This window comes from Salvelinus alpinus, chromosome 20 (genome assembly GCF_045679555.1).
Source record: "Salvelinus alpinus chromosome 20, SLU_Salpinus.1, whole genome shotgun sequence".
Classification (NCBI taxonomy): Eukaryota; Metazoa; Chordata; class Actinopteri; order Salmoniformes; family Salmonidae; genus Salvelinus; species Salvelinus alpinus.
Window position 1 is genome coordinate 25,249,453 of NC_092105.1, and position 26,781 is coordinate 25,276,233.

The window sequence follows — 26,781 nt, forward strand, 5'->3', positions numbered from 1 at the left end:
AAATCTGAAATTATGCCAGTAGGGCAGAGGGGCAGGGCTAAGGTTTTATGGACGTTGGGAACGAAAGCAAAACACGGAGGTTAATGTGTGAGATACAGTACACTTTGCACAAAAATAACTAACATGTCTAAAAAGATCACCTACATTCTACTTTCTTCCGCCTTTCTGTGCCGTTGGTTTGAGGTGCACAGCCACAGGCTTTCCCCTTGTTGTGTAGCATGTAATGCCAATACAGCCTTTACATTTCTCCATTAGGGGAGAGTGGGGTAAGTTGAGCCGCACTCGTTTCTAGGAAACCATCCACCAAATTAATAATTTGACCAAATATTTATAAAGAGGTCATCATTTCACGGACTAAGTTGAGCTTATGGCAAGTTGAGCAAATGTAAGTGTTTTCTTCACAGGTGTAATGCTAGGAATTATCGCTGAGATGAGGTAACAACAGGGCCTGGCCTATGTTAAAAGTGTTTCAAAAAGTACAAAGTGTTTGTTAGGCGTTAAGCCTGTGTTAAAAGATGCTTAAAATTATTAAAAGACAAAAAAGCGATTATGTTGAATTGTGTTTGGGAAATAAAGATAGAAAAAAAGTTAGTGGTAATATTTACAGTTGAAGTTTACATACACCTTAGCCAAATACATTTAAACTCAGTTTTTCACAATTCCTGACATTTAAATCTAGTAAAAAGTCCCTGTCTTAGGTCAGTTAGGATCACCACTTTATTTAAGAATGTGAAATGAGAGAATGATTTCTTTCAGCTTTTATTTCTTTCATCACATTCCCAGTGGGTCAGAAGTTTACATACAATCAATTAGTTTTTGGTGGCATTGCCTTTAAATTGTTTAACTTGGGTAAAATGTTTCAAGTTCAAGCGTCCCACAATAAGTTGGGTGAATTGTGGCCCATTTACTCCTGACAGAGCTGGTGTAACTGAGTCAGGTGTGTAGGCCTCCTTGCTCGCACAAGCTTTTTCAGTTCTGCCGACAAATGTTCTATAGGATTGAGGTCAGGGCTTTGTGATGGCCACTCCAATACCTTGACTTTGTTGTCCTTAAGCCATTTTGCCACAACTTTGGAAGTATGCTTGGGGTCATTGTCCATTTGGAAGACCCATTTGCGACCAAGCTTTAACTTCCTGACTGATGTCTTGAGATTTTGCTTCAATATATCCACCTAATTTTCCTTTCCTCATGATGCCATCTATTTTGTGAAGTGCACCAGACCCTCCTGCAGCAAAGCACCCCCACAACATGATGCTGCAACCCCCGTGCTTCACAGTTGGGATGGTGTTCTTTGGCTTGCAAGCCTCCCCTTTTTTCCTCCAAACATAACGGTGGTCATTATGGCCAAACAGTCCTATTTTTGTTTCGTCAGACCAGAGGACATTTCTCCAAAAAGTACGATCTTTGTCCCCATGTGCAGTTGCAAACCGTAGTCTGGCTTTTTTATGGCGGTTTTGGAGCAGTGGCTTCTTCCTTGCTGAGCGGCCTTTCAGGTTATGTTGATATAGGACTCGTTTTACTGTGGATATAGATACTTTTGTACCTGTTTCCTGCAGCATCTTCACAAGGTCCTTTACTGTTGTTCTGGGATTAATTTGCACTTTTTTGCACCAAAGCCCGTTCATCTCTAGGAGACAGAACGCGTCTCCTTCCTGAGCGGTATGATGGCTGTGTGGTCCCATGGTGTTTAGACTTGCGTACTATTGTTTGTACAGATGAACGTGGTACCTTCAGGCGTTTGGAAATTGCTCCCAAGGATGAACCAGACTTGTGGAGGTCTTGGCTGATTTCTTTTGATTTTCCCATGATGTCAAGCAAAGAGGCACTGAGTTTGAAGGTAGGCCGTGAAATACATCCACAGGTACACCTCCAACTGACTCAAATTATGTCAATTAGCCTATCAGAAGCTTGTGAAGCCATGACATTTTCTGGAATTTTCCAAGCTGTTTAAAGGAACAGTCAATTTAGTGTATGTAAACTTCTGACCCACTGGAATTGTGATACAGTGAAATAATCTGTCTGTAAACAATTGTTGGAAAAATTACTTGTGTCATGCACAAAGTAGATGTCCTTACCGACTTGCCAAATTAACAAGAAATTTGTGGAGTGGTTGAAAAACAAGTTTTAATGACTCTAAGTGTATGTAAACTTCCGACTTCAAACTGTAATTCAATACAGAAATATGTAGGTGGCTTAACTTACCCCATAAGTAAGTTGTGCCAGAGACCACTTTTTTTGGACAAGCTATGTTTTTAGAACTGAAATGTTTACATGAATTCTGATTTATTTCCATGGATACACAACATCCTGAAATATATGTAGATATCTTTGTTAGAAAGAATACTATATTTCTCTTGATGAAGTGAAGCTGAATGTAAAAAATATGGCTCAACTTACCCCACTCTCCCCTACCATGGCTACTGTTGACACAGCCAGGGGAAGAGAGGGGTTCGTTTCGTTATCATTCTCCTTAGTGCTAGCAGCCTTATTAGCCTGTAGCTCCAGTCTCATCTGTGTACGGAGCCCTCGCTGAGACATAACCGCCTCAGTTTTGTCTAGGAAATATACCTGTCAAACTCAACGTTCGCCTCTGGCAGGGAGGGCAAAGTACACAGTTACAGTTGTGTTACAGTATGGCTATCACAACTAAACAATAACTTTGGTTTAAGAAATAATTAGCCTGGAAGATTCTTAGAGGATTCCTTGGGAGCCAGGGTTTGTAAGGTGGCCTGGGCCAACTGGGGAAAGATTTTGAGTTTATAGGGGGCCTTGGGAGATCTGTGGCTGGGGTAGTTTGGGATGGCCTGGCCTGGTGTTGCCAGGGAGTGTGTTTGACGGTATGGCATAACCCTGTCTCTGGCCCTGACCCAGGTGTGGCGTATTCTGGTTGAGCAATGAGACCTTGCAGCTGTGCTGTTGCACCAATTTCTCACCAGCAGGAAATACCATCACCATAGTGATTTATACTGCTATTCGGTGTGACTTCGTAATACCATGCCTGTCTGACAACACATCTGTAAAATAATGTAGGTCCTTTATTCATCCTACCAGTGCTGTGTGTGATCCTGTGTTGTGTTGGCAATCAGAGTATTTACTCTAGAACTTGACAAACTAACCACAGAGAGACTGTTTGTAATACTTTCCCCTTCAAAATACCTAACTAAGCCTCTGTCTAAACTGTTATTCATCATGTAGCCACAGCCTGGGTTAGTGTATATAGCCCAGAGGAGAAATGTTTATATTGGCTTTAAGATCAGACTGTCCCTATTCGGTCACAGCAAAGTCTTCCTTTGGCATTATCAGATGGTTGTATTATTGTATTATCTCTGTATTGATGTTAAACGCATCTAAAGCTGCTTTTCTCATCATCATCACCACAACAAGATGCATTTTCTCACAGTGCAGTCTAAACCCCTGCATCATGTAATGTTTCTTGTCACCTCTCTGTACTGCAGACCCCCAGGTGGCAGGGTTTCTCTCTGTACTGCAGACCCCCAGGTGGCAGGGTTTCTCTCTGTACTGCAGACTCCCAGGTGGCAGTGTTTCTCTCTGTACTGCAGACCCCCAGGTGGCAGGGTTTCTCTCTGTACTGCAGACCCCCAGGTGGCAGGGTTTCTCTCTGTACTGCAGACTCCCAGGTGGCAGTGTTTCTCTCTGTACTGCAGACCTCCAGGTGGCAGGGTTTCTCTCTGTACTGCAGACCCCCAGGTGGCAGGGTTTCTCGCTGTACTGCAGACTCCCAGGTGGCAGGGTTTCTCTCTGTACTGCAGACCCCCAGGTGGCAGGGTTTCTCTCTGTACTGCAGACCTCCAGGTGGCAGTGTTTCTCTCTGTACTGCAGACCTCCAGGTGGCAGGGTTTCTCTCTGTACTGCAGACCCCCAGGTGGCAGGGTTTCTCGCTGTACTGCAGACTCCCAGGTGGCAGGGTTTCTCTCTGTACTGCAGACCCCCAGGTGGCAGGGTTTCTCTCTGTACTGCAGACTCCCAGGTGGCAGTGTTTCTCTCTGTACTGCAGACCCCCAGGTGGCAGGGTTTCTCTCTGTACTGCAGACCCCCAGGTGGCAGGGTTTCTCTCAGATACTCAAGTAATGTGCATGGATCTCAGGTTAGGATTCAGGACATTTAGTTGGTTTGTTAGACGGTTAGATACTGTTCTTCAAGCATATTTGTTTTGTACAATTTTCAGTGGACATTTTTGAAAGTAGTCCTGGTGCATAGAGTTGTATGTTTTTTTAAAACTTTACAATCATTGGTTTTTGTTTGGAATACCTTTTTAAAGTGAAGAATTGGAGTCTCATCATCATTCTGTTACCATGGCATCTCTTTAGAGTCCTGCAAAGCCATGTCCCAATGCAGAGAATGCACTCCAGAGCCACCCTGTCTGCTGGTGACAGTTGCTGAGGACATTTTTAGGCCCTAGCCCCTCTGGGTGGCCTACTTAATTAAAGGCTACTGGTGAGGCCACACACACACACACACACACTGATATCAAGTGAACACACAGACATTTATACATTCGCACACATCTTGACTCACTTACACATTAACACTCACACACACTCTCCCAGTCTGGATGTGTGTCAGTCAGATACTGTATTTGTTTACTCTCCCCTATTGCCTCAGAACAGGCTGTACTACAGGCCCTGCACGCGCACACCACAGGAGGTTGGTGGCACCTTAACTTCTTAGTGATCCCTTCGCATGCCAATCCCGTTAACGGGATTGATTTGACAACACCCAGTAAAATAGCAGGGCGCCAAATTCAAAAACAGAAATACTCATAATAATAAATCATACATGTGTTATACACCGTTTTAAAGATTAACTTCTTGTTAATCCAGCCACTGTGTCATATTTCAAAAAGGCTTTACGGCGAAAGCAAACCATGCTATTATCTGAGGACAGCACCCCATCAAACATACACATGAAAAACATAATTCAACCCGCCAGGTACAACACAAAAGTCAGAAATAACATATAATTTATGCCTTACCTTTGAAGATTCTTCTGTTGGCACTCCAATATGTCCATTAAACATCACAAATGGTCCTTTTGTTCGATTAATTCTGTCTTTATATCCCCAAAATGTCAATTTATTTGGCGTGTTTGATTCTGAAAATACACCGGTTCCAACTCGCGCAACATGACTACAAAGTATCTAATAAGTTACCTGTAAACTTGATTCAGACATTTCAAACTACTTTCCTTTTTTAACGCAAATAATTGATCAAATTTAAGACGGAATAAACTGCGTTCAATAGCGGATAAAAACAAAGTGAAGCGTGCTTTCAGGTCACGCGCCTCTAACAAACAGTACACTTCACTCGACCCTCGTTCTGAACTGCCGTACTTCTTCATTTCTCAAAGGAAAACATCAACCAATTTCTAAAGACTGACATCCAGTGGAAGCGATAGGAACTGCAAGCATGTGCCTTAGAAATCTAGATTCCCATTGAAAACCCATTGAAAAGAGAGTGAAAAACAAATCCTGGATGGTTTGTCCTCGGGGTTTCGCCTGCCAAATAAGTTCTGTTATACTCACAGACATCATTCAAACAGTTTTAGAAACTTCAGAGTGTTTTCTATCCAAATCTACTAATAATATGCATATCCTAGCTTCTGGGCCTGAGTAGCAGGCAGTTTACTTTGGGCACACTTTTCAGCCAGACGTGAAAATAGTGCCCCCTAGCCTTAAGAAGTTTTAATTGGGGAGGACGTGCTTGTGGTTATGACTGGAACGGAATTAGTGGAATGGTATCAATGGTTTCCATGTGTTTGATGCCATTCCATTCACTCTGTTCCAGACATAATGAGCCTTCATCCTCTCAGCAGCCTCCACTGGCGCACACACACACTGATATACACAGGGAGAGATATCATGTAAATCTAAGCTCCAGTTCTGACAGGATCTACAGCCTGTAAACAGCTTTAGTAGAGTGGATCTGGCAGAATCTACGATCACAACCCCCATGCACCCCCGTGCAACTCATAACAACCTCTCTCTCTCTAATAATAAACCTCCATTTGGGCTCCCGGCTCCTCCATGTTGCTCATATGGGCTTCATGGGAAATGCAGTGATTTGGCCCGCTGGATGCTTTCTCTCTCTGTCCCTTTTCTTTCTCTCTCATTTTCCTCTCGCCATTTTTCTGTCTCCCTCTCTCAGAAAAGGTCAGCGAGCGAGACGCTTCACCTGTTGTTGTGGAATGTAAACTGTGTAGTCAGGAATAGGCGTAGGAATAGGAATGGGCCTGAACGACAGAGACATGACCACATGGAAACACTCCTCTCTACTCCTCTCCTCAGTATAATCCGTATGCTGTAATCAGGGTGGCAGCTTAGTGTTTCCTGTTTTGGTCCCGCCCTCTGTCCCATTGTCCTGTCAGTCAACACCAGTAGTTCCCAGTCTGTTTCCTATGACCATTTTAATCCACTCTTTATCTGGATCAGTGGTGAGAATAGAAGGACCCATGTTGTGTATGAGTCTGAACCTGCTAGCAGTAAGTCACACACCAGCCGCTCTCACCAGGGACAGGAAGGAGGGTAAAGCTGGCCCCCCACATACACTGGGGCTTGCGTCAGCTGCCAGAACCTGGTTTGGAGATGAGACTTTCCCGGGCATCTATTTGTAGAATAATGGAAACACGCAGGAGATTGGAATAGCAGAGAGGAATGCCCCTGCCCTCCTGGTTTATGGTCTGACACTCTGTGGAGAGACACATGTCCACAGTGCTCCATGCTAGAGCGACACAGGCTTACTACACACAGCATTGAGATTTGGAGCTGGGACACTGCCTTGGTTTTAAAGTAATTGAAGAGGTTTTCAGCTGGACAAATAGTTTTTCTTACAGAGGATGAATAGTGTCTCCAGTAGATTTCTTCTCCTGACCATTTGGTGGTGTAGGAGTGTCATTCATTTAAGGAGGGGCAGTCAGAGCTGTAAGATGTGATGAATTTAGCCACATAAACAACTATTAATCACTCTGATGGCATAGAGCAGAGAATAATAACAATAATAATGATAATACTTTACATTTTTCTAAGTGTTTATTCACTAGATTAGAAATGGCAGAGATTACTTTTATCTGTTCATAATGTTTTCATATGGCAGAGATTACTTTTATCTGTTCATAATGTTTTCATATGGCAGAGATTACTTTTATCTGTTCATAATGTTTTCATATGGCAGAGCTCATTTTTCATTCCTTAATCTCCCTTGAGCAAAACACTGAGTTGCTGAACTCAGCCTGTAGCGTTTCTGACTCGGATCCATGTGGTGAGCCAAACCATCTGTATCTCTCCTGGAACTGTGAAATCACAATGTATCTCTATAGGTGACAATGTACAGAGAGAATGTGTGTGTTACGACCGGCCATTGCGTGAACCGTGTCAATGAAAGGAATTGCAGGACCACGTTGTCTCATGCGAACGTTGAGGGACATTTATTACAAATCCATGGCCCTCAGGCTGAAAATAACACACATTGTACTGGTGGCAATAAGTACTATGTGAACCCAGGAGACCTGAAGCCACACCCCATAGCACCCAATTTTATATATTTATATATATATATATATATATATATACACTTCCCCTCGGTCACAGGTTCAGCTCATCACCTGTGATCAGAGATCCAGGGAGGAAAGAGAGGGAACAGAGGAGAACAAATGAATACACAAGATAATAACATAACTCCCATTCATTCTTATTTAAGAAGAACAGATCAGGGTGTAATGATGAAAGTATGCATATAACTGTATGTTGATGAAATATGGATTATGATACCAATTTAGCTACTGACCAGTGGAATAAAGGATAAACACTTAATAATATGCATTCATACATCAACTCATACTCTGCCCCCTTTTAGATAGAGCTGACAGGCACCCCGTGAAGCCTCCCCTTCACTGTGTGTGGGTGTGTGTCCAGTCACATCTGTCTGCTCTAGTCCACTGGCTGGGTGGGCTCTTAGTTTGAAAGATACACCGCTTAACGGAGAGAGGAAGGGAGGGAGGAAGGGTGACACAGAGAGGTAGGGCAAGAGAGAGAGCGTCTAGAGACAGGGTGTGTGAGAGAGTTGAGGGAGGGTGAAAGGGAATGAGAGAGTGTGAGCAAGGGAGAGAAAAAGAGGGAGGTAGATCAGGGATATGTGTGAAGTCAGGTCAGTCAGTCTCCTTCTCAGTCTGTGCTGCTCAGACCATCTCTCTGGATTAGTAATCCTGCCCTTTGGATTGGATTGTTCTGGGAGTGTTTGGGAAAGAGCCTGTATTTGAAGAATAGGCCTGGGGCAGGGTGTCTTGGACTGGGAGCGTGTACTAACTAGTATTTGGACTACCGAGTCGTGTCCTATGGAGGTTCAGGTCCAGAGTCAGCCGATGCCACCCACCATCCCGGAGAATGGGGCGGCCCCTGACCCTGAACCCCACACTGTTAACGGTCATCGTCATGCCAACAGTGGGGAGGCAGAGCTGCCTGTCTCCAAGTCTCAGAGGAGACGAAGCGATGTCAAAGTCTACAAGGAGTTCTGTGACTTCTACGCACGCTTGTAAGTCCTGGAGCCAGGATACATGTTACACACTGGGGAGGAGGTGTGTGTAACATGATATAGTGGATCTCTGAAATCACCTAAGTGATTCAGTGATAACATCTGACTAGTATACATTATTTTGGGATTAAACCCACTCAGTTGATTTATGGTTTAAGGTTATCACAATTAACTGTCGTTGACCTTTGCTTGTAAAAGCGTATTGGAAATGTTAGGAATGAGAATAATTCTGGTATTAGGAACAGTTTGATTAGGAACAATTCTGGTATTAGGATGTGAATAATTCTGGTATTATAGCAGTCTAAGGAACAGTTGATGATCTGAATTCTCTAAAGTGTTATTTGACATGAACACACAGTTGGCCGGTTTCATTCTCCAGGTCATGGTACCATGGTGAGGTAGTAGACAGTGGCTCAGAGACCCTGTGCTATTTTAATGTTGGGGGAGTTTGTTATGCAAAGTGAAATATGCCGGCAGGCATGATAACTATGTGTCAGTGTGTGTGTGCATTCGTCTGTGTGTGTGAAAGGAAGAGATCTAGGGGATGAGGGCAGGCTAAATATATGTGAGCTTTTTTATGTTGTGCCTCTGTGAATAGTGAGAATGAGGGTTACTCAGATAATGTTGGCCATTGGGGGTAATGTTGTCAGCATTAAAAGTATATTATCAGTGAAAATGTTTCACATTTCAAACAAGCTTAATAAGTCAGTGAATATGTCTGGAATGCTAATCATTAGCAAGTCTATAAGGAAGTGAGGGTTTCAGTTTGAAGCTTTGACTTATATGGGTAGGCTAAGTCCGATCCTTAGATGCCTCATACTCCAGCACAGACCATACAGTATCTTTCAACCATTGGGACAGAATAGCCATTAATACTCCAGTATGGTTAATAAAACAGAAGCTCTGACTTGTCACCCTCTGATGTGTGATGACAACCTGGTCATTTTATAAACATGAGCACTAGAGACAACGGGGGGTCATAAGATCAAAACCCAGTGAAACATCATGATACCGCTCTGTCTCCCTCTCTCTCTCCCTGTGACACAAACTCACTAAGTTAGTATCATGAAGTATTTACCAAGTAGTTCAGCACTGACTTAATAGTCGTTCTGTCTATGGGGGAAATGCTTGAGGCTTTTGTCACTTCCTTCCAGCAGGGCCAGAACAGGGCGTCTGTCCTTCCTTCTGTCTGATGTCACATCAGGGTCCTGACAATATGGCCCCCATACGTACATACATTACATCAGACAGTGTGATGAGAGCTGTAGAATAGCTTGACTGAACCTCTGCATTGATTCCACATCTTGTGACAATACGTTCTGTGTGCTCTGGAATGTAGTGAGTTACTGTAGTGTTGATCCTGCTGTAGGATATACAGTTACTATATGATGAGAGCGGGAGGAAGAAAGACACGAGAGGGACAGAAGATTGAGAGAAAGAAGGTCAGGTGTCTCTCTGAGACGAGGGCAGTGCCATATACACTGAACAAAAATATAAATGCAACAATTTCATAGTTACAGTTCATATAAGGAAATCAGTCAATTGAAATTCATTAGGCCCTAATCGATGGATTTCACATGACTGGAAATACAGATATGCATCTGTTGGTCACAGATACCAAATGTAGGGGCGTGGATCAGAAAACCAGTCAGTTTCTGTTGTGACCACCATTTGCCTCATGCAGTGTGACATATCTCCTTTGCATAGAGTTGATCAGGCCCACTTCTCTTCGATGGATGTGTGAAGTTGCTGGATATTGGCGTGAACCGGAACACGTTGTCGTACACGTCGATCCAGAGCATCCCAAACATGCTCAATGTGTGACATGTCTGGTGAGTATGCAGGCCATGGAAGAACTGGGGCATTTTCAGCTTCCAGGAATTGTGTACAGATCCTTGCGACATAGGGCCGTGCATTATCATGCTGAAACATGAGGTGATGGCGGCGGATGAATGGCACGACAATGGGCCTCGGGATCTCGTCACGGTATATCTGTGCATTCAAATTGCCATCGATAAAATGCAATTGTGTTTGTTGTCCGTAGTTTATGCCTGCCCATACTATAACCCCACCGCCACCATGGGGCACTCTGTTCACAACGTTGACATCAGCGAACCACTCGCCCACACAACGTCCTACATGCTGTCTGTCATCTGCCCGGTACTGTTGAAACCAGGATTCATCCATGAAGAGCACACTTCTCCAGCGTGCCAGTGACCATCGAAGGTGAGTATTTGCCCACTGAAGTCGATTAAGACACGAACTGCAGTCACGTCAAGACCCTGGTGAGGACAACGAGCACGCAGATACGCTTCCCTGAGACAGTTTCTGACAGTTTGTGCAGAAGCTGACCCAGTTGGCTGGTCTCAGACGATCCCGCAAGGTGAAGAAGCCGGAGGTGGAAGTCCTGGGCTGGCGTGGTTACAGGTGGTCTGCGGTTGTGAGGCCGGTTGAACGTACTGCCAAATTCTCTGGAGTCGGCTTATGGTAGAGACATTTCTGGGATCTTTTTTTCAGCTCAAGAAACGTGATCACCACTTTACATGTTGCATTTATATCCACATACAAGTGACTTTCAAAGTTCCTAACCTTTCTAACAACGTGGCAACCTTTCCGAAATGTCTGCTCTGGTAAAGCTGCCCCGGTCAACTGTAAGTGCTGTTATTGTGAAGAGGAAACGTCTAGCTGTGAAGTAGGCCACACAAAGCTCACAGAACGGGACCGCCGAGTGCTAAATCGCGTAGCGCGTATAAATAGTCTGGCCTCGGTTGCAACACTCACTACCGAGTTCCAAACTGCCTCTGGAACTAGCACAATAACTGTTTGCTGGGAGCTTCATGAAATGGGTTTCCATGGCCCGAGAAGCCGCACACAAGCCTAAGATCACCATGCGCAATGCCAAGTATCGGCTGGAGTGTTGTAAAGCTAGCCGCCATTGAACTCTGGAGCAGTGGAAACGTGTTCTCTGGAGTAATGAATCATGCTTCACCATGTCCCCATGTGCAGTTGCAAACCATAGTCTGGCTTTTTTATGGCGGTTTTGGAGCAGTGGCTTCTTCCTTGCTGAGCGGCCTTTCAGGTTGTCGATATAGGACTCATTTTACTGTGGATATAGATACTTTTGTACCTGTTTCCTTCAGCATCTTCACAAGGTCCTTTACTTTTGTTCTGGGATTGATTTGCACTTTTCGCACCAAAGCACGTTCATCTCTAGGAGACAGAACGCGTCTCCTTCCTGAGCGGTATGACGGCTGCGTGGTCCCATGGTGTTTATACTTGCGTACTATTGTTTGTACAGATGAACGTGGTACCTTCAGGCATTTGTAAATTGCTCCCAAGGATGAACCAGACTTGTGGAGGTCTACATTTTTTTTTTTTTTTTTTTAGGTCTTGGCTGATTTCTTTAGATTTTCCCATGATGTCAAGCAAAGAGCCACTGAGTTTGAAGGTAGGCCTTGAAATACATCCACAGGTACACCTCCAATTGACTCAAATTATGTCAATTAGCCTATCAGAAGCTTCTAAAGCCATGACATCATGGCTTTAGATTTTCCAAGTTGTTTAAAGGAATTTTGCAAGTTGTTTAAAGGCACTGTCAACTTAGTGTACTTCTGACCCACTGGAATTGTGATACAGTGAATTATAAGTGAAATAATCTGTCTGTAAACAATAGTTGGAAAAATTACTTGTGTCATGCACAAAGTAGATGTCCTAACCGACTTGCCAAAACTATAGTTTGTTAACAAGAAATTTGTGGAGTGGTTGAAAACGAGTTTTAATGACTCCAACCTAAGTGTATGTAAACTTCCGAATTCAACTGTAGTGGGAAGCCTTCCTTGAAGAGTGGAGGTTGTTATAGCAGGGGGGGGGGGCAACTCCATATTAATGCACATGATTTTGGAATGAGACGTTCGATGAGCAGGTGTCCACATAGTTTTGGTCATGTAGTGTGTGAGTTTGCGTTCGTGTGTGAGCATGAGCGTGTGTTTCTCCTGGACACACATTGGAATTCTGACCTTTTAAACAAAGCAACCCTCCCTCCCTCCCTCCTCCACCTCCTGCCTCTCTCTCCTTTCATTTCGTTAAGTCTGACTAATAACAACAGGCTGTTTGGAGAGACAACTCCCTGGCTGTCATTGAAAAACCCCTCTGTTACCCATTAAGTCTAGTGACATGAACGTGGGCTTGAGTTTGTGTGGGACCAGGAGTAACAGGCTGGCCTGTAGCTCTGAGATGGACAGAGATGCCCTTATTTGAACTAATTCTCTCCTCTCTCCTCCCTGCAGACACATACTGTACACAGAGTCTCTCACATACCCTTCACTATGGCTGCAAGTTCCAATTTAAACAGTTTTTGAACCTGGTGTTCCTTGGCAGGGTTTGTGCAATATTGGCTCTGATTGGGCTACACACACACTCACTCACTCACTCACTCAGTGCTGTGACTGTACAGCGTGCATCTCTGTTGATACAGTATGTGTTAATTCCGGACAGATGGGAGGGCGCTTCTCCTTGTTTCTCAAAACACAGCATCTAGATTGTCCTGCTTTTCCTTCTCTGCCTGAAGCGATGGTGTGCAGAGACGGACCAACAAACACCAGAGGTTACTGTGGGAACTGACCTGAGAATCCATATGTGTGTGTGAAGGAATGTGTGTGATCTCAGCTCACTCATTTCCCCCCACCCTGATATCCAAACCCTGAATACAGCCTCCAGCTGGGTGTGTTGTGTCAGAGAGAAACTATTCTTTCTGTACGATGGGTGATGGATGTGCTTCAGCCGTGGTGTGGCTGCTGACAAAACCTTGCCAAGAGGGTTCTACATTGTCACGTTACTCAATTACCTGTTCTTTCCTTTTTTTAGAAAAGGGATATTTCAAGATAACTCTCGCCCCCTTTCTCACCTTTCTCAGCAACATGGCCAATGCCCTGGCCAATGCGATGTGTGAGCGCTGTAAGAGTGGCTTTGCCCCGGCGGAGAAGATCGTCAACAGCAACGGGGAGCTGTACCATGAGGGGTGCTTCGTCTGTGCTCAGTGCTTCCAACAGTTCCCCGAAGGTCTCTTCTATGAGGTGACATTCTCTTACGTTACCCCTGTCACCATCATACCCTCTCTCTCTTCTCTCCCTCTCACCATCATACCCTCTCTCTCTTCTCTCCCTCTCACCATCATACCCTCTTTCCCTTCTCTCCCTCTCACCATCATACCCTCTCTCCCTTCTCTCCCTCTCACCATCATACCCTCTCTCCCTTCTCTCCCTCTCACCATCATACCCTCTCTCCCTTCTCTCCCTCTCACCATCATACCCTCTCTCCCTTCTCTCCCTCTCACCATCATACCCTCTTTCCCTTCTCTCCCTCTCACCATCATACCCTCTTTCCCTTCTCTCCCTCTCACCATCATACCCTCTCTCCCTTCTCTCCCTCTCACCATCATACCCTCTCTCCCATCTCTCCCTCCCTTCATCATACCCTCTCTCTCTTCTCTCCCTCTCACCATCATTCCCTCTCACCATCATACTGTCTATGCCCTCTCACCATCAGCCCCTCTCTTCTGCTCTACCTCTCCCTCTCACCCATCTCATCCTATACATTGTCCAGCCTGAAATAAACCCTAAGCCCCTTGTCTTAGAGACAATTATTGCATTAGCCTCCCTCCTGTCACAAATTCAATATTAGGTATAGTGTATTAGCTGGATCGACTCCCAAACTCACAGCACTCCGCCCAATGCATTACTGGCCCATTAGAGGCTTGTCTGGCTGGTCAGTGGCCAGCAGAATAGACAGGAGGCCAGACACATCCAGCTGACCCTAGGGATCCCAGAGCTCTTCCCTGAAAGGGAGATCAAAGCCACAGACAGATCTGTAGAGGCACAGGTGTATCTATGAATACCGTATGTTCTAATCAATGACTGGTTCTGATGCTTATGTTCTGTATTGATTGATCCAGAAACACATAGACTGTGACTACTAAAATAAGATGATCATGTATTTTCTGGCTGTACGACAACAGTTGCCTTCCCGGCAGCCCATCCAGACTACACCTAAACTATATTGAAACTAACTTTTTTTCCTGCAGTTTGAGGGCAGGAAGTACTGCGAGCACGACTTCCAGATGTTGTTTGCTCCCTGCTGCCACCAATGCGGTGAGTACAGGAGCTGCACCTACACAGCAGCATTAGATTAGAGTTTTATGTAGTCACATGCACAGGGTTGCAGGTGTGCAGGTGTGAATGAAACAAAATAATATATATACTACTGTTCAAAAGTTTGAGGTCACTTAGAAATGTCCTTGTTTTTGAAAGAAAAGCACATTTTTTGTCCTTTTAAATCACATCAAATTGATCGGAAATACAGTGTTGACATTGTTAATGTTGTAAATGACTATTGTAGCTGGAAACGGCAGATTTTTTATGGAATATCTACATGGGCGTACAGAGGTCCATTATCAGCAACCATCACTCCTGTGTTCCAATGGCACGTTGTGTTAGCTAATCCAAGTTTCTCATTTTAAAATGGTAATTGACCATTAGAAAACCCTTTTGCAATTATGTTAGCACAGCAGAAAACTGTTGTCCTGATTAAAGAAGCAATAAAACTGGCCTTTAGACTAGTTGAGGCACTGGTGCACAACTGAGCAAGAGGACAAGGACAAGTACATTAGAGTGTCAAGTTTCACAAGTCCTCAACTGGCAGCCTCATTAAATAGTACCCGCAACACCAGTCTCAGCGTCAACAGTGAAGAGGCGACTCCGGGATGCTGGCCTTCTAGGCAGAGTTGCAAAGAAAAAGCCATATCTCAGACTGGCCAATAAAAATAAAAGATTAAGATGGGCAAAAGAACACAGACACTGGACAGAGGAACTCTGCCTAGAAGGAACTCTGCCTAGACTTTTTGAACGTGTATGTGTGTGTATGTATATATATATATATATATATGTATATATATTACATTACACACATGTTTGTGTTGTGTGAAGGTCATGTTTGGTCTCCTTTTAACCCTGCTTCCTTCACCTTGAGCTCTAGACACAACTGTGTAGACTTCTACCGGCAATAGTTTTTTCTCTCTAAATTAACTAGGGCCGGGACGGTACCAGTATCGCAATATTTTTTTACTTGGCAAAAAATTACAACACAAAGCAGACCAAACGTTTTGGTCATTTTAAAAGCCTGCTGTATGTAAAATGGTGTGTGTGCTTTAGCTTGGGGTAAAAATTATGTTTGTTTCCAACATTAGGGCTGTTTTCCAAAAGAAATGTTCCTTTCCACCATAGTAACGTTTATTGCGATACTGGTATTGTCCCAGCCCTAACATTAACAGGTGGATATGTGAGTGCACGGGGGATGTTGTAGTCTTGCCAGTGTGTTGTCCCTGACTTCCTTCTTCTCTTCCTCCTCCTCCCAGGGGAGTTTATCATTGGTCGTGTGATCAAGGCGATGAACAACAGCTGGCACCCTGACTGTTTCTGCTGTGACCTCTGCCAGGCCGTACTGGCTGACGTGGGCTTCGTCAAGAACGCCGGCAGGTCAGTCCAGAGACTTGGGCTGTATCATTGATCAGCCATTACTGATCTAACACCAGGGGACAGCAACCTTTCCACTTCATAGCTTTTAGAAAGCAAGGAGAAATCCCACACACTGTTTACACCCCACAATAGTTTTAATGTAGCCAGTAGTGGTGCGTGGGTATAATCACTGGGGAAGCCAGAAGAAAAAGCCATATTAAAACCTGTGTGTTGTGACAGTTGTGTTGTTTGCTCTATAACCTGTTAGTTCATATGCCTTGTGACTGTGATATATAGGTCTAAGGCCGAGACAATAAGAAGACACAATGGGAAAATGAATTCAACCATACCTTTGTTTTATCACAAAACTGGAAAGCAACCTCTGTCCAGTGAAGTCCACAAAGCATATTGTATGTAACAAACAGTTACATGACCTACAGCATGGTCAATTAAGTTAATGTTTCTGACATTTTCAGACCACTAAACGACTATTGATTTAGAACCACAGAGAGTTTCCGCAAGTCGCAAAAAGAACTGGAGCTGCCTTCACTATTCCAGCACCTTTTTAACATCTTATAATCACCTATGCTTAGTCTAATACCATGACAACTAAAATATACAACAAAAAGATTTAGCCCAATCAACGTAAGCTAAATATGATGCTGCAGACCATGGTTCTGATTTCTGTGTGTGTGTGTGCGCATTCGTGCAAGTAGAAAAAACATGTTGACTCACCTTACTTGTAGAGAAATGGCAAATGCCATCCTCCTTTCTTTCATGTTGAAGAAACGGTTTATCACTCTGTCATACAGTACACGGTTAATGTTTTTGTTTTCCTAGGCTACCTGGCTAAAGCATTGAATGCAAAGGAAGCCAGCGAGCATTTCAAATCAAATTGTATTTGTCACATGCACCAAATACAACGTGAAATGCTTACTTAAAAGCCATTAACCAACAATGCAGTTCAAGAAATAGTTAAGAAAATATTTACTAAATAAACAAAAGTAAAAAAATATATATTATAAATAAAACAAGAAATTACATATCAATAACGAAGCTATAAACAGGGGGTACCGGTATGGAGTCAATGTGCCGGAGAACAGGTTAGTCGAGGTAATTTGTAAAGTGACTATGCATAGATAATAAACAGCGAGTTGCAGCAGTGTAAAACGGCAGTTTGGATTTTGCTAAACTCCAGTCACATCGCATCGAAGGCATACGTCACTGACAGAAACTAGTTGTGCATCTCGTTGTGTTGTTGTGCTCCGGTGGCTAGTTAGCTAGCTAAAACTGTTTCCCATGAAAATAAGTTAGGCTGGCGAGCGCTCGCCAGTTAGCTAGTTAACATTAGCCTTCTACATCTAGCTACATATTGAACTTCCATCTTCTTAGGCCAGGGGCACAATTTTTGAATTTATGGTTGGATCAGAATTGATGTTATAATCATTGGCTAGTACAGAGAATTAAGTAAAGCCACAAGTCTAAATCCATATCTTCGTCCATGGCTAATTCGGGAAAGGGACAATTTTAGCTAGCTAGCCACCGGAGGACAACAACACAACGAAATGGACAACAACACAACAAGATGCACAATAAGTTTCTGTCAGTGACGTATGCCTTCGATGCAATGTGACTGGAGTGAAGCCAAATCCAAACTGGCTTTTTACACTGCTGCTGCTCGCTGTTTATTATCTATGCATAGTCACTTTACAAATGACCTTGAATAACCTGTACCCGGCACATTGACTCGGTACCGTTACACCCTGTATATAGCGTCGTTATTGTGTTGCTTTTTTTTTGAATATGTGAATATTTTCTTAACTCTTTTTCTTGAACTGCATTGTTGGTTAAGGGCTTGTAAGTAAGCATTTCACGGTAAGGTGAGCATTTCACGGTAAGGTGAATACCTGTTGTATTTGGTGCACGTGACATACAATTGGATTGGATTTGAAATGCTCGCTGGCTTCCCTTGCATTCAGTGCTTTGGGCGGCAACAATGTCATACTCTTTTGGACCAGACAGCATCAGATAGATGGCCTACACATACAGAAACAGATGGGCGCTGTTTCGCTCGCTCAGATGCCTTCTCTGGTCAGATACATTGTCTCTTGCGAATTGAAGGATAATTTTGAAACACAGAGACAAAAAAAAACGTATTTTTTTTCTTGGTACATTTTGAGGAAGCCTGGCTTCCCTTGACATCAATGAATACACGCCACTGAATGTAGCAACATAATTTCAGCCTCGGTCAGGCTGATCTCATTCTTTATTAACATGTATCTCTCTCCCTCAGACACCTGTGTCGCCCGTGTCATAACCGTGAGAAGGCCCGTGGTCTGGGGAAGTACATCTGTCAGAAGTGCCACGCTATCATCGAGGAGCAGCCGCTGCTGTTCAAGAACGACCCCTACCACCCCGATCACTTCAACTGCAACAACTGCGGGTACACATGCGAACAATATAGGAACAACCAGTAGTGAAAACATTACCCAATTGTCATACTTGAGTAAAAGTAAAGATACCTTCGTAGAGAATTACTCAAGTAAAAGTGAAAGTCACCCAGTAAAATACTACTTGAGTAAAAGTCTAAAATTATTTGGTTTTAAATCTACTTAAGTATCAAAAGTAAATGTAATAGCTCAAATATACTTATAAATTATTTCAAATTCCTTTTATTAATCAAACCAAACAGCACAATTATTTTTAATTTTTTAATTTACGGATAGCCAACGGCACACTCCAACACTCCGGCATCCATTTAGAGATGTTCTCTTGATAAGTGCGTGAATTGGACCATTTTCCTGTCATGCTAAGCATTCAAAATGTAACGAGTACTTTTGGGTGTCAGCAAAAATGTATGAAGTAAAAAGCACATTATTTTATTTAGGAATGTAGTAAAGTAATAGTTGTCAAAAATATATATCGTAAAGTACAGGTACCCCAAAAAACTACTTTAGTACTTTAAAGTATTTTTACTTAAGTACTTTACACCACTTGAAACAACTCCGCAAACTTTATATACAACCACTACACAACCAAAACACAATATTTATACAACCTGCATACAAGCTAAATCACCACACAAACTTAACACACTCACTACACAAACCTAGTGGTCTATATAACCACTAACATATCTTTACTCAACTGCTACACAACCTAGTATAAACACAACTTCTACACTAACGTCTATGCAACCTATACACGTACTGTAGCCTGTCAGTGGTAGAAACTCGAGCTGTTATAGACATGGTTTGTTCTCTGTAGCAGTGTGGGACTCCTCCGGGTTGGGTTCACTAGTGTTTACCCTTGTAAAGTCAGCCAAAGGAGAGACGAGAGGGAGGAGGAGCAGGGAGGGAGGAAGAGAGCAGAGGGAGGAAGAGCAGAGAGGGAGTGAGTGACGATAGAAGAATGATTATCTGAGTAGCTCTTTTAGATGGCAGTTGAGAGGCACCTCCAATCTAACCAAACCTTTCCTGTAAGACTGTCTGTTCTTAAACAAACCTACAGCTGTCAGCCTGTCCCATGCTTGAGGCAGAGGTTGTGATAATGAGTATTCAGTCAGGAAGTCAGTGCAGGCGACTCATTCCCCTATGCATCACTGCCACTGGGTTTGTGTTTTGAATACAGTGCACTTACTATCCCCTAGTAAAGTAGGACTCACCAAGACACAGGGGCACACTGTTGGCAGGATGCTAAACAAAACAAGCATAGTCAGCATCACACACAGACACGCATGCACAAACACACACCAGGGAACACCAGATTAGGCAAGGAGCTGACTCAGTGATGACTCATACTAACACATTGAATATCACAAATTGAGAAGAGAGGTGTGGTCAGCAGCATTCCACTGTTACAATTCTTCACTACTCCGTTACTCAGGGGCTGCAATATCTACTGGTTTTAGATTGTATCACTTGCTTTTAGTCTTAATTTGAGCTATTCTACCTGGGTAACCTGCTGTCTCAGGTCACTAACATTAATTGATTGATCACTGTCAGTATTCAAAACGGAACTAGCTAAAACAATATCTTTGTTCTCTAAAACGATGGAAAAGAGTGATGTAGTTAGTGATGATGTAATGGTCCCTCCTCTCCCCTATAGTAAGGAGCTGACTGCTGATGCCAGGGAGCTGAAGGGAGAGCTGTACTGCCTGCCCTGCCATGACAAGATGGGTGTTCCCATCTGTGGCGCTTGCAGGAGACCCATCGAGGGCCGCGTGGTCAATGCCATGGGCAAGCAGTGGCACGTCGAGGTATGATGACATCACTCCTACAATATGGACCAATTCAGTAGTGATGGGAAGTTCGGCTCTTTATACTGACTCATCTTTTCAACTTGTTATAAGAACAAATCTTTCGACTCATTTCATTAATTGGATTCAGTAATGCTCAGACCACGCAGGACCCCCTTACCGGCGAACAATGACCTGAAAAACTCAAATGAGAATCATGATTCTACAAGCCGCAACCGGACTATAGTGTGAACAACACTTGGCGAAAGGCAATTACTTGAGTGCGCGAGGGAGATGGGCACAATATCATTCCCGTACTGCAGCAGCCCCTCGGAACGATTCATTCTTGAGTTTGGAAGGCTGTGCATGTTTACAAAGCTGTGTTCATCAAAACACTCAATAATCAATGTATTGCATTAATTCGTGCACAATGCGATCAATTATCAGTTCTACACATGCCTTCTTCTCTATGCTGCCTGCAACATTATCTATTTTCCTGTGCGCACATGATAGACAGTTGTAGTTTGGAGCACATCTCTGGAGCCGCAGGACCGGAGGTGTGTGTATCAATCCTGCTGTAGGAGTCATTGCGGCCAGAAGGTCAAACCAAAGGCAAATGAACAAGTTACTCTGAAAAACGAATCATGGCTTTTGAGTCAGTAAAAAGAGTTAAAGAACGAATCGTTCACAAACTGCACATCACTACTGTTCTGAAGGTTGCAATGTTATGGAACAGAACATTTAGATAAAAATGTATTGTATATGATTATAGTATTTTGTAGCCATGACATGATTATTACAAAGCAGAATACTTTATATTCTTCGGTATGCCCTGCTTTCTTTCATTGTCTCTGAATAACTATAATTCCTCAGAACATCAAAGTAGAAATGTATTCAAGGGAGTTTGTATGTGGAATGAATGTTATTCTAGCCTCCTCTGTGGTATTTCTACCCTGCTCTCATATCATCTCTGTGGTCATGTTTGGACTATCTCAGAATGGAGGACATCCTTCCTCTTTCTTTCCCTCTGCCACTCCTCTATTCATATCTCTGCTGCCTTCTTTCCTCTCTACTTTTCTCCTACTTGCTATCGCTCCTCTCTCCTCCCTCCCTCCTGCAGCACCATGTGTGTGCTCTGTGTGAACGTCCGTTTCACGGCCACCCGTATTATGAGCGTGGGGACCACACCTACTGTGAAAAACACTTTAACATGGTGAGGGGTTAGTTAGGAGACCTGTTCTGGCTGCACCCTGTCCTGCTCTGTCTGTGCTCCATTCTGCACCCTGGTGGAACCCCCCTCACACACACAAGGCTCCTGTCTGTCTGTAGGGGTGAGTGCTTCACATGGGGGTGCTGCTGCCCTCTGAACCCACTAATCTCAGACTAGACTGGTCTGGTCTGACTCTTAACAGGTCTGAACTGAGCTAGACGGAACTGGATTGAGCTGACCTGTGCTGGTCTGTCTGTACTAACCTGTTGTGTTGGGCCATGTTGTGTGTGTTTGCAGCATTTTGTGTGTGCTAAGTGTGAGAAACCCTTCCTGGGCCATCGCCACTACGAACGCAAAGGACTGGCCTACTGTGAGACTCACTACAACCAGGTAATGTAGGGGAAGGCTGCACACAGCCCAAGGAAAGAGAAGTCACACAATCACATCTCTACTCAGTAACTTTATCCAATCCAGGCACTGTATTCTATTTATCTTTGAACAAATCATTGAACATGAATATGAGCCTGAGGAGAATGATTGCATCTTGCTGTATGTAATGTGAATGAGACCTCCAGTCTTGTTTAGTTCTATGGGGCCATCTAGTGGTAGATGTATAAATGTACAGTATTTATCTCTATATTATTGGTACTGATGCATCAAAATACTGTAGACATTTAAGTAAATTGCATGGTTCTATTGAAAACACAGTAAAGAAATTGTCATTTGTAAACAAGTGATTTGTGAGGCCTTTGACTCCTCCCCTCCTCTTCTACAGCTCTTTGGAGATGTCTGCTACCACTGCAACCGTGTCATTGAGGGTGATGGTAGGATATTATATTTCATAATCTAATATTGTCATATTAAAAATATTGTATGTCATGTTAGTGTATGCATTACTTGTTATGAAGTGCGTGTTTGTGTTGTGTGTTCCAGTGGTGTCAGCCCTGAACAAGGCATGGTGTGTCAACTGCTTCGCCTGCTCCACCTGCAACACCAAGCTCACCCTAAAGTAAGTCAGGCTGACTGTGTTAACACAGCAAAAACATCCTGTGATCCCACTGTTAGATTCTAAATAACATAGTAAATCTCAAACCAAGTTCATTCATCCACTGGGTCACACAGCTGCATAAGACAAATACATGTTTCCACCAGCACCAGCAAGTATATATACTCTCCTTTAGGCGGAGTCCCCTGCTTTTCTCTGAACACTACATCTTTGTTGCTAGGCAGGAAGTTAAGGGATGTGGGTAATAAACTGTTCCTTCTCCCTTCATATGACCTGACCTCGGCCCACCAGCTAATCCACAGCTACCCTTATTAGTGACCGCAACCATGTGATTGCCTTTTCCCTTACTTAGTAACGTTCCAGGCCCATGGCTCTTATCCAGCCTCCATTGACCCCACCATATACATTCCTCATACATGTAACCATTAACTTCTAGTATAGCAAGTATTTCAAACTAGAACCCAACACCACACAGTCTAAAACCATGTAAGACAATTTTTAGACTGTAGGGTTTCTGAAGCATTAGCACTGTCCTTTTCTGTCTCTCATCTGTCTCTACTATACCTGTTACACTGTACCTATAGCTTTTCCACCTACCTGTGTATTCCTATATTCTCTCTGTCCCTTTGTTTCACTTGTCCCTGTTTGTCTGTCCATGTCCTTCCTCCTCCTCCTCTCCTCCTCCCTCCTGGTCCTACCAGGGATAAGTTTGTAGAGGTGGATCTGAAGCCTGTGTGTAAACACTGCTACGAGCGCCTGCCAGACGACATGAAGCGCCGTCTTGCCAAACAAGAAAAAGAAAAGAAGAAGAAAATGCCCATGTGTCTGTAAACCCCTGTCCTTCCTTTCTCCTCACTTCCACTTTCCATTCATTGGTTAGTTTTCGTCTCCTTTCATTCTCTTTTTCATGTGTTGTGATTTTACTTTTTATGGTTTCATGTTTCCTATCTGTTTTTCATTCGTCCATTCTGACAAGTCAGTTGAAGGTTTTAGACACAGAGTTCAAATATGTGTTAACCAATAACTTTGAATCGCATTTTTGATTACAGCACTTTCACCATCACTGTAATTTATCATTTTTAGAGTAAGAACAATCAACAGAAGTAGAGATTAGCTACAGATCATAAATAATTACCGGTACAGGTTGGTAAAATCGCCTAAGCTGTTCTTTGCGTCAGTTCCGGTTTCCCGTGCAATGTTGACCATATTTAGAAACTCTGCAGGAAATGGTTATTCTATACGGCCAGACACACTCTTGGTTTAACGTAATGCTGTAATAATCCGACCAGAAGTTCTCTCTGATCAGCTGGTCGAGGCTAGAGGCATGTACAGTACGGTAGTGTGTATTTCCTCAGATCAGTGTAAAGATAAGGCTTTGTTCACCAGTTCCTGGTTTATGGTTAAAACACTAATCCTTTCCTGTCTCTGTGTACTGGATGTTTGACTTGCTGTCTGATTTTTTTCAGACGCCAATGTGTTTCACATGTGCTCTCCCTGCTAAAGCCTAAACACTAGAGTTGAATATGTAGAATGTAGAGTTGAATATGCTCAAAGGACATCTTTCCAGGAGCAAGAGGGAGAGGGGGAAAGAACATGAGGGTGTAGATGTGGAAGAGAGGGAGCAGGAGAGAAAGTAGTGCTAGAGTGTAGGACTCTTTATTTCACCTTCACCTCTTGATATAGATCAATGAAAGTCAGAACCCTGCTCATACAGTATCTTTGTCTCTCCCTTACAGGAACAAGTTTGTGGAGTTTGACATGAAGCCGGTGTGTAAGAAGTGTTACGAGAAGTTTCCTCTGGAACTTAAGAAGAGGCTGAAGAAGCTGGCGGAGACAGTGGCCCGGAAGTAGACCGAGACAGACCGAGACAGACAGACAGACAGACAGACAGACAGACAGACAGACCCAGACAGACAGACCCAGACAGACAGACAGACAGACAGACAGACAGACAGACAGACAGACAGACAGACAGACAGACAGACAGACAGACAGACAGACAGACAGACAGACAGACAGACAGACCCAGACAGACAGACAGACAGACAGACAGACCCAGACAGACAGACAGACAGACAGACAGACAGACCGACCCAGACAGACAGACAGACAGACAGACAGACAGACCCACCCAGACAGACAGACCGACCCAGACAGACAGACCACACAGACCGACCCACACACACACACAGACAGACCGACCCAGACAGACAGACAGACCGACCCAGACACACACACAGACCGACCCAGACACACCGACCCAGACAGACCGACCCACACAGACAGACAGACCGACCCAGACAGACAGACAGACCGACCCAGACAGACAGACAGACCGACCCAGACAGACAGACAGACCGACCCAGACAGACAGACCGAGACAGACCGACCCAGACAGACAGACAGACCGACCCAGACAGACAGACAGACCGACCCAGACAGACAGACAGACCGACCCAGACAGACAGACAGACAGACCGACCCAGACAGACAGACAGACAGACCGACCCAGACAGACAGACAGACCGACAGACAGACAGACAGACCGACCCAGACAGACAGACAGACCGACCCACACACACAGACAGACAGACCGACCCAGACAGACAGACAGACCGACCCAGACAGACACACACACCGACCCAGACAGACAGACCGACCCAGCACAGACAGACACGACCCACACAGACAGACAGACCGACCCAGACAGACAGACCGACCCAGACACACACACAGACCGACCCACACACACAGACAGACCGACCCAGACAGACAGACAGACCGACCCAGACAGCACAGCACAGCACCGACCCAGACACACAGACAGACACACAGACCGACCCAGACACACAGACAGACACACAGACCGACCCACGACAGACAGACAGACACACCGACCCACGACAGACAGACAGACCGACCCAGACAGACAGACACACCGACCCAGACACACACACACACCGACCCACACAGACAGACAGACCGACCCAGACAGACAGACAGACCGACCCACACACACACACAGACCGACCCAGCACACACAGACAGACCGACCCACACACACACACAGACACACCGACCCACACACACACACACACAGACCGACCCAGACAGACACACACACGACAGACCGACCCACACAGACAGACACACACACCGACCCAGACACACAGACACACAGACCGACCCAGACAGACACACACACCGACCCAGACAGACAGACACACCGACCCAGACAGACAGACACGACCGACCCACACAGACAGACAGACACGACCCAGACAGACAGACACACCGACCCAGACAGACAGCACACCGACACGACAGACAGACACGACACACACACACGACACCGACCCAGACAGACAGACAGACCGACCCAGACAGACAGACAGACAGACCGACCCAGACAGACCGACCCAGACAGACCGACCCAGACAGACCGACCCAGACAGACCGACCCAGACAGACAGACCGACCCAGACAGACCGACCCAGACAGACCGACCCAGACAGACAGACATACAGACAGACAGACAGACAGACAGACCGACAGACAGACAGACAGACAGACAGACAGACCGACCCAGACAGACAGACAGACAGACCGACCCAGACAGACAGACAGACAGACAGACCGACCCAGACAGACAGACAGACAGACCGACCCAGACAGACAGACCGACCCAGACAGACAGACAGACCGACCCAGACAGACAGACCGGAAGCCTATAGTCACTAGATGGCCATGCTAGAATGGACAAAAGTGATATCATCAGAATGTTTGAGCAACCACATGAGTTATTTGTTCTTGATGTAAGGTTAGGGATTAGGGTTAAGGTTATGTTGTTGATGAATCACATTTGCAGTTTCCTTCAATCTTTTCATGCTTGGCCAAATAGTGACAACCCATGAGCAGAGAGACCGACAGTACACAAAGAAGAGTCCTCGCCAAATCAGTGCCTTTGTCTAAAGACATATTCATATTATATTCATATTTATCCTTGAGATGCTTATCTCATATATTTAATTGTTATTTTAACTTAAAATTTCACTTCAAAACCCAACTTGTTTATTTAAGTATGCATCAGTGTCCTGGTATTTCATCATAAGAATAAAGAGTATTAATAAGGTTGTTACTGCCAGTGTGCTGGTCTGTTTCTGCCTTACCAACTACTTTATCATTGTCATGCCAAACAAGTAGAAACAGACAGACACCTGGGCTATGTTACTGTCAATCACTCTCAATCACATTACAGTGCAGCAGAACTGGGTTGA

At 44.3% G+C, this 26,781-nt stretch overlaps 1 protein-coding gene across 7 annotated transcripts in view; it reads left to right on the forward strand.

The window, feature by feature from the left end:
- Positions 1 to 24,374, forward strand: part of LOC139546555 (LIM and senescent cell antigen-like-containing domain protein 1) — a 32,284-nt gene extending 7,910 nt beyond the window's left edge. For 4 of the 7 annotated variants that reach the window (XM_071355076.1, XM_071355073.1, XM_071355075.1 and 1 more), the window contains exons 2-11: positions 13,456 to 13,615; positions 14,623 to 14,689; positions 15,952 to 16,072; positions 18,345 to 18,494; positions 20,159 to 20,309; positions 21,796 to 21,888; positions 22,274 to 22,322; positions 22,432 to 22,507; positions 23,206 to 23,379; positions 24,241 to 24,374. In XM_071355076.1, coding sequence (XP_071211177.1) covers positions 13,456 to 13,615; positions 14,623 to 14,689; positions 15,952 to 16,072; positions 18,345 to 18,494; positions 20,159 to 20,309; positions 21,796 to 21,888; positions 22,274 to 22,322; positions 22,432 to 22,507; positions 23,206 to 23,335 — 997 coding nt within the window. In that variant the 3' untranslated portion in view covers positions 23,336 to 23,379; positions 24,241 to 24,374. Of the gene's footprint in view, positions 1 to 8,030; positions 8,544 to 13,455; positions 13,616 to 14,622; positions 14,690 to 15,951; positions 16,073 to 18,344; positions 18,495 to 20,158; positions 20,310 to 21,408; positions 21,502 to 21,795; positions 21,889 to 22,273; positions 22,323 to 22,431; positions 22,508 to 23,205; positions 23,380 to 24,240 lie in introns of those variants that run through there. The other 3 variants (XM_071355070.1, XM_071355069.1, XM_071355071.1) reach the window with 3 other exon arrangements.
- Positions 24,375 to 26,781: the final 2,407 nt, after the last annotated feature.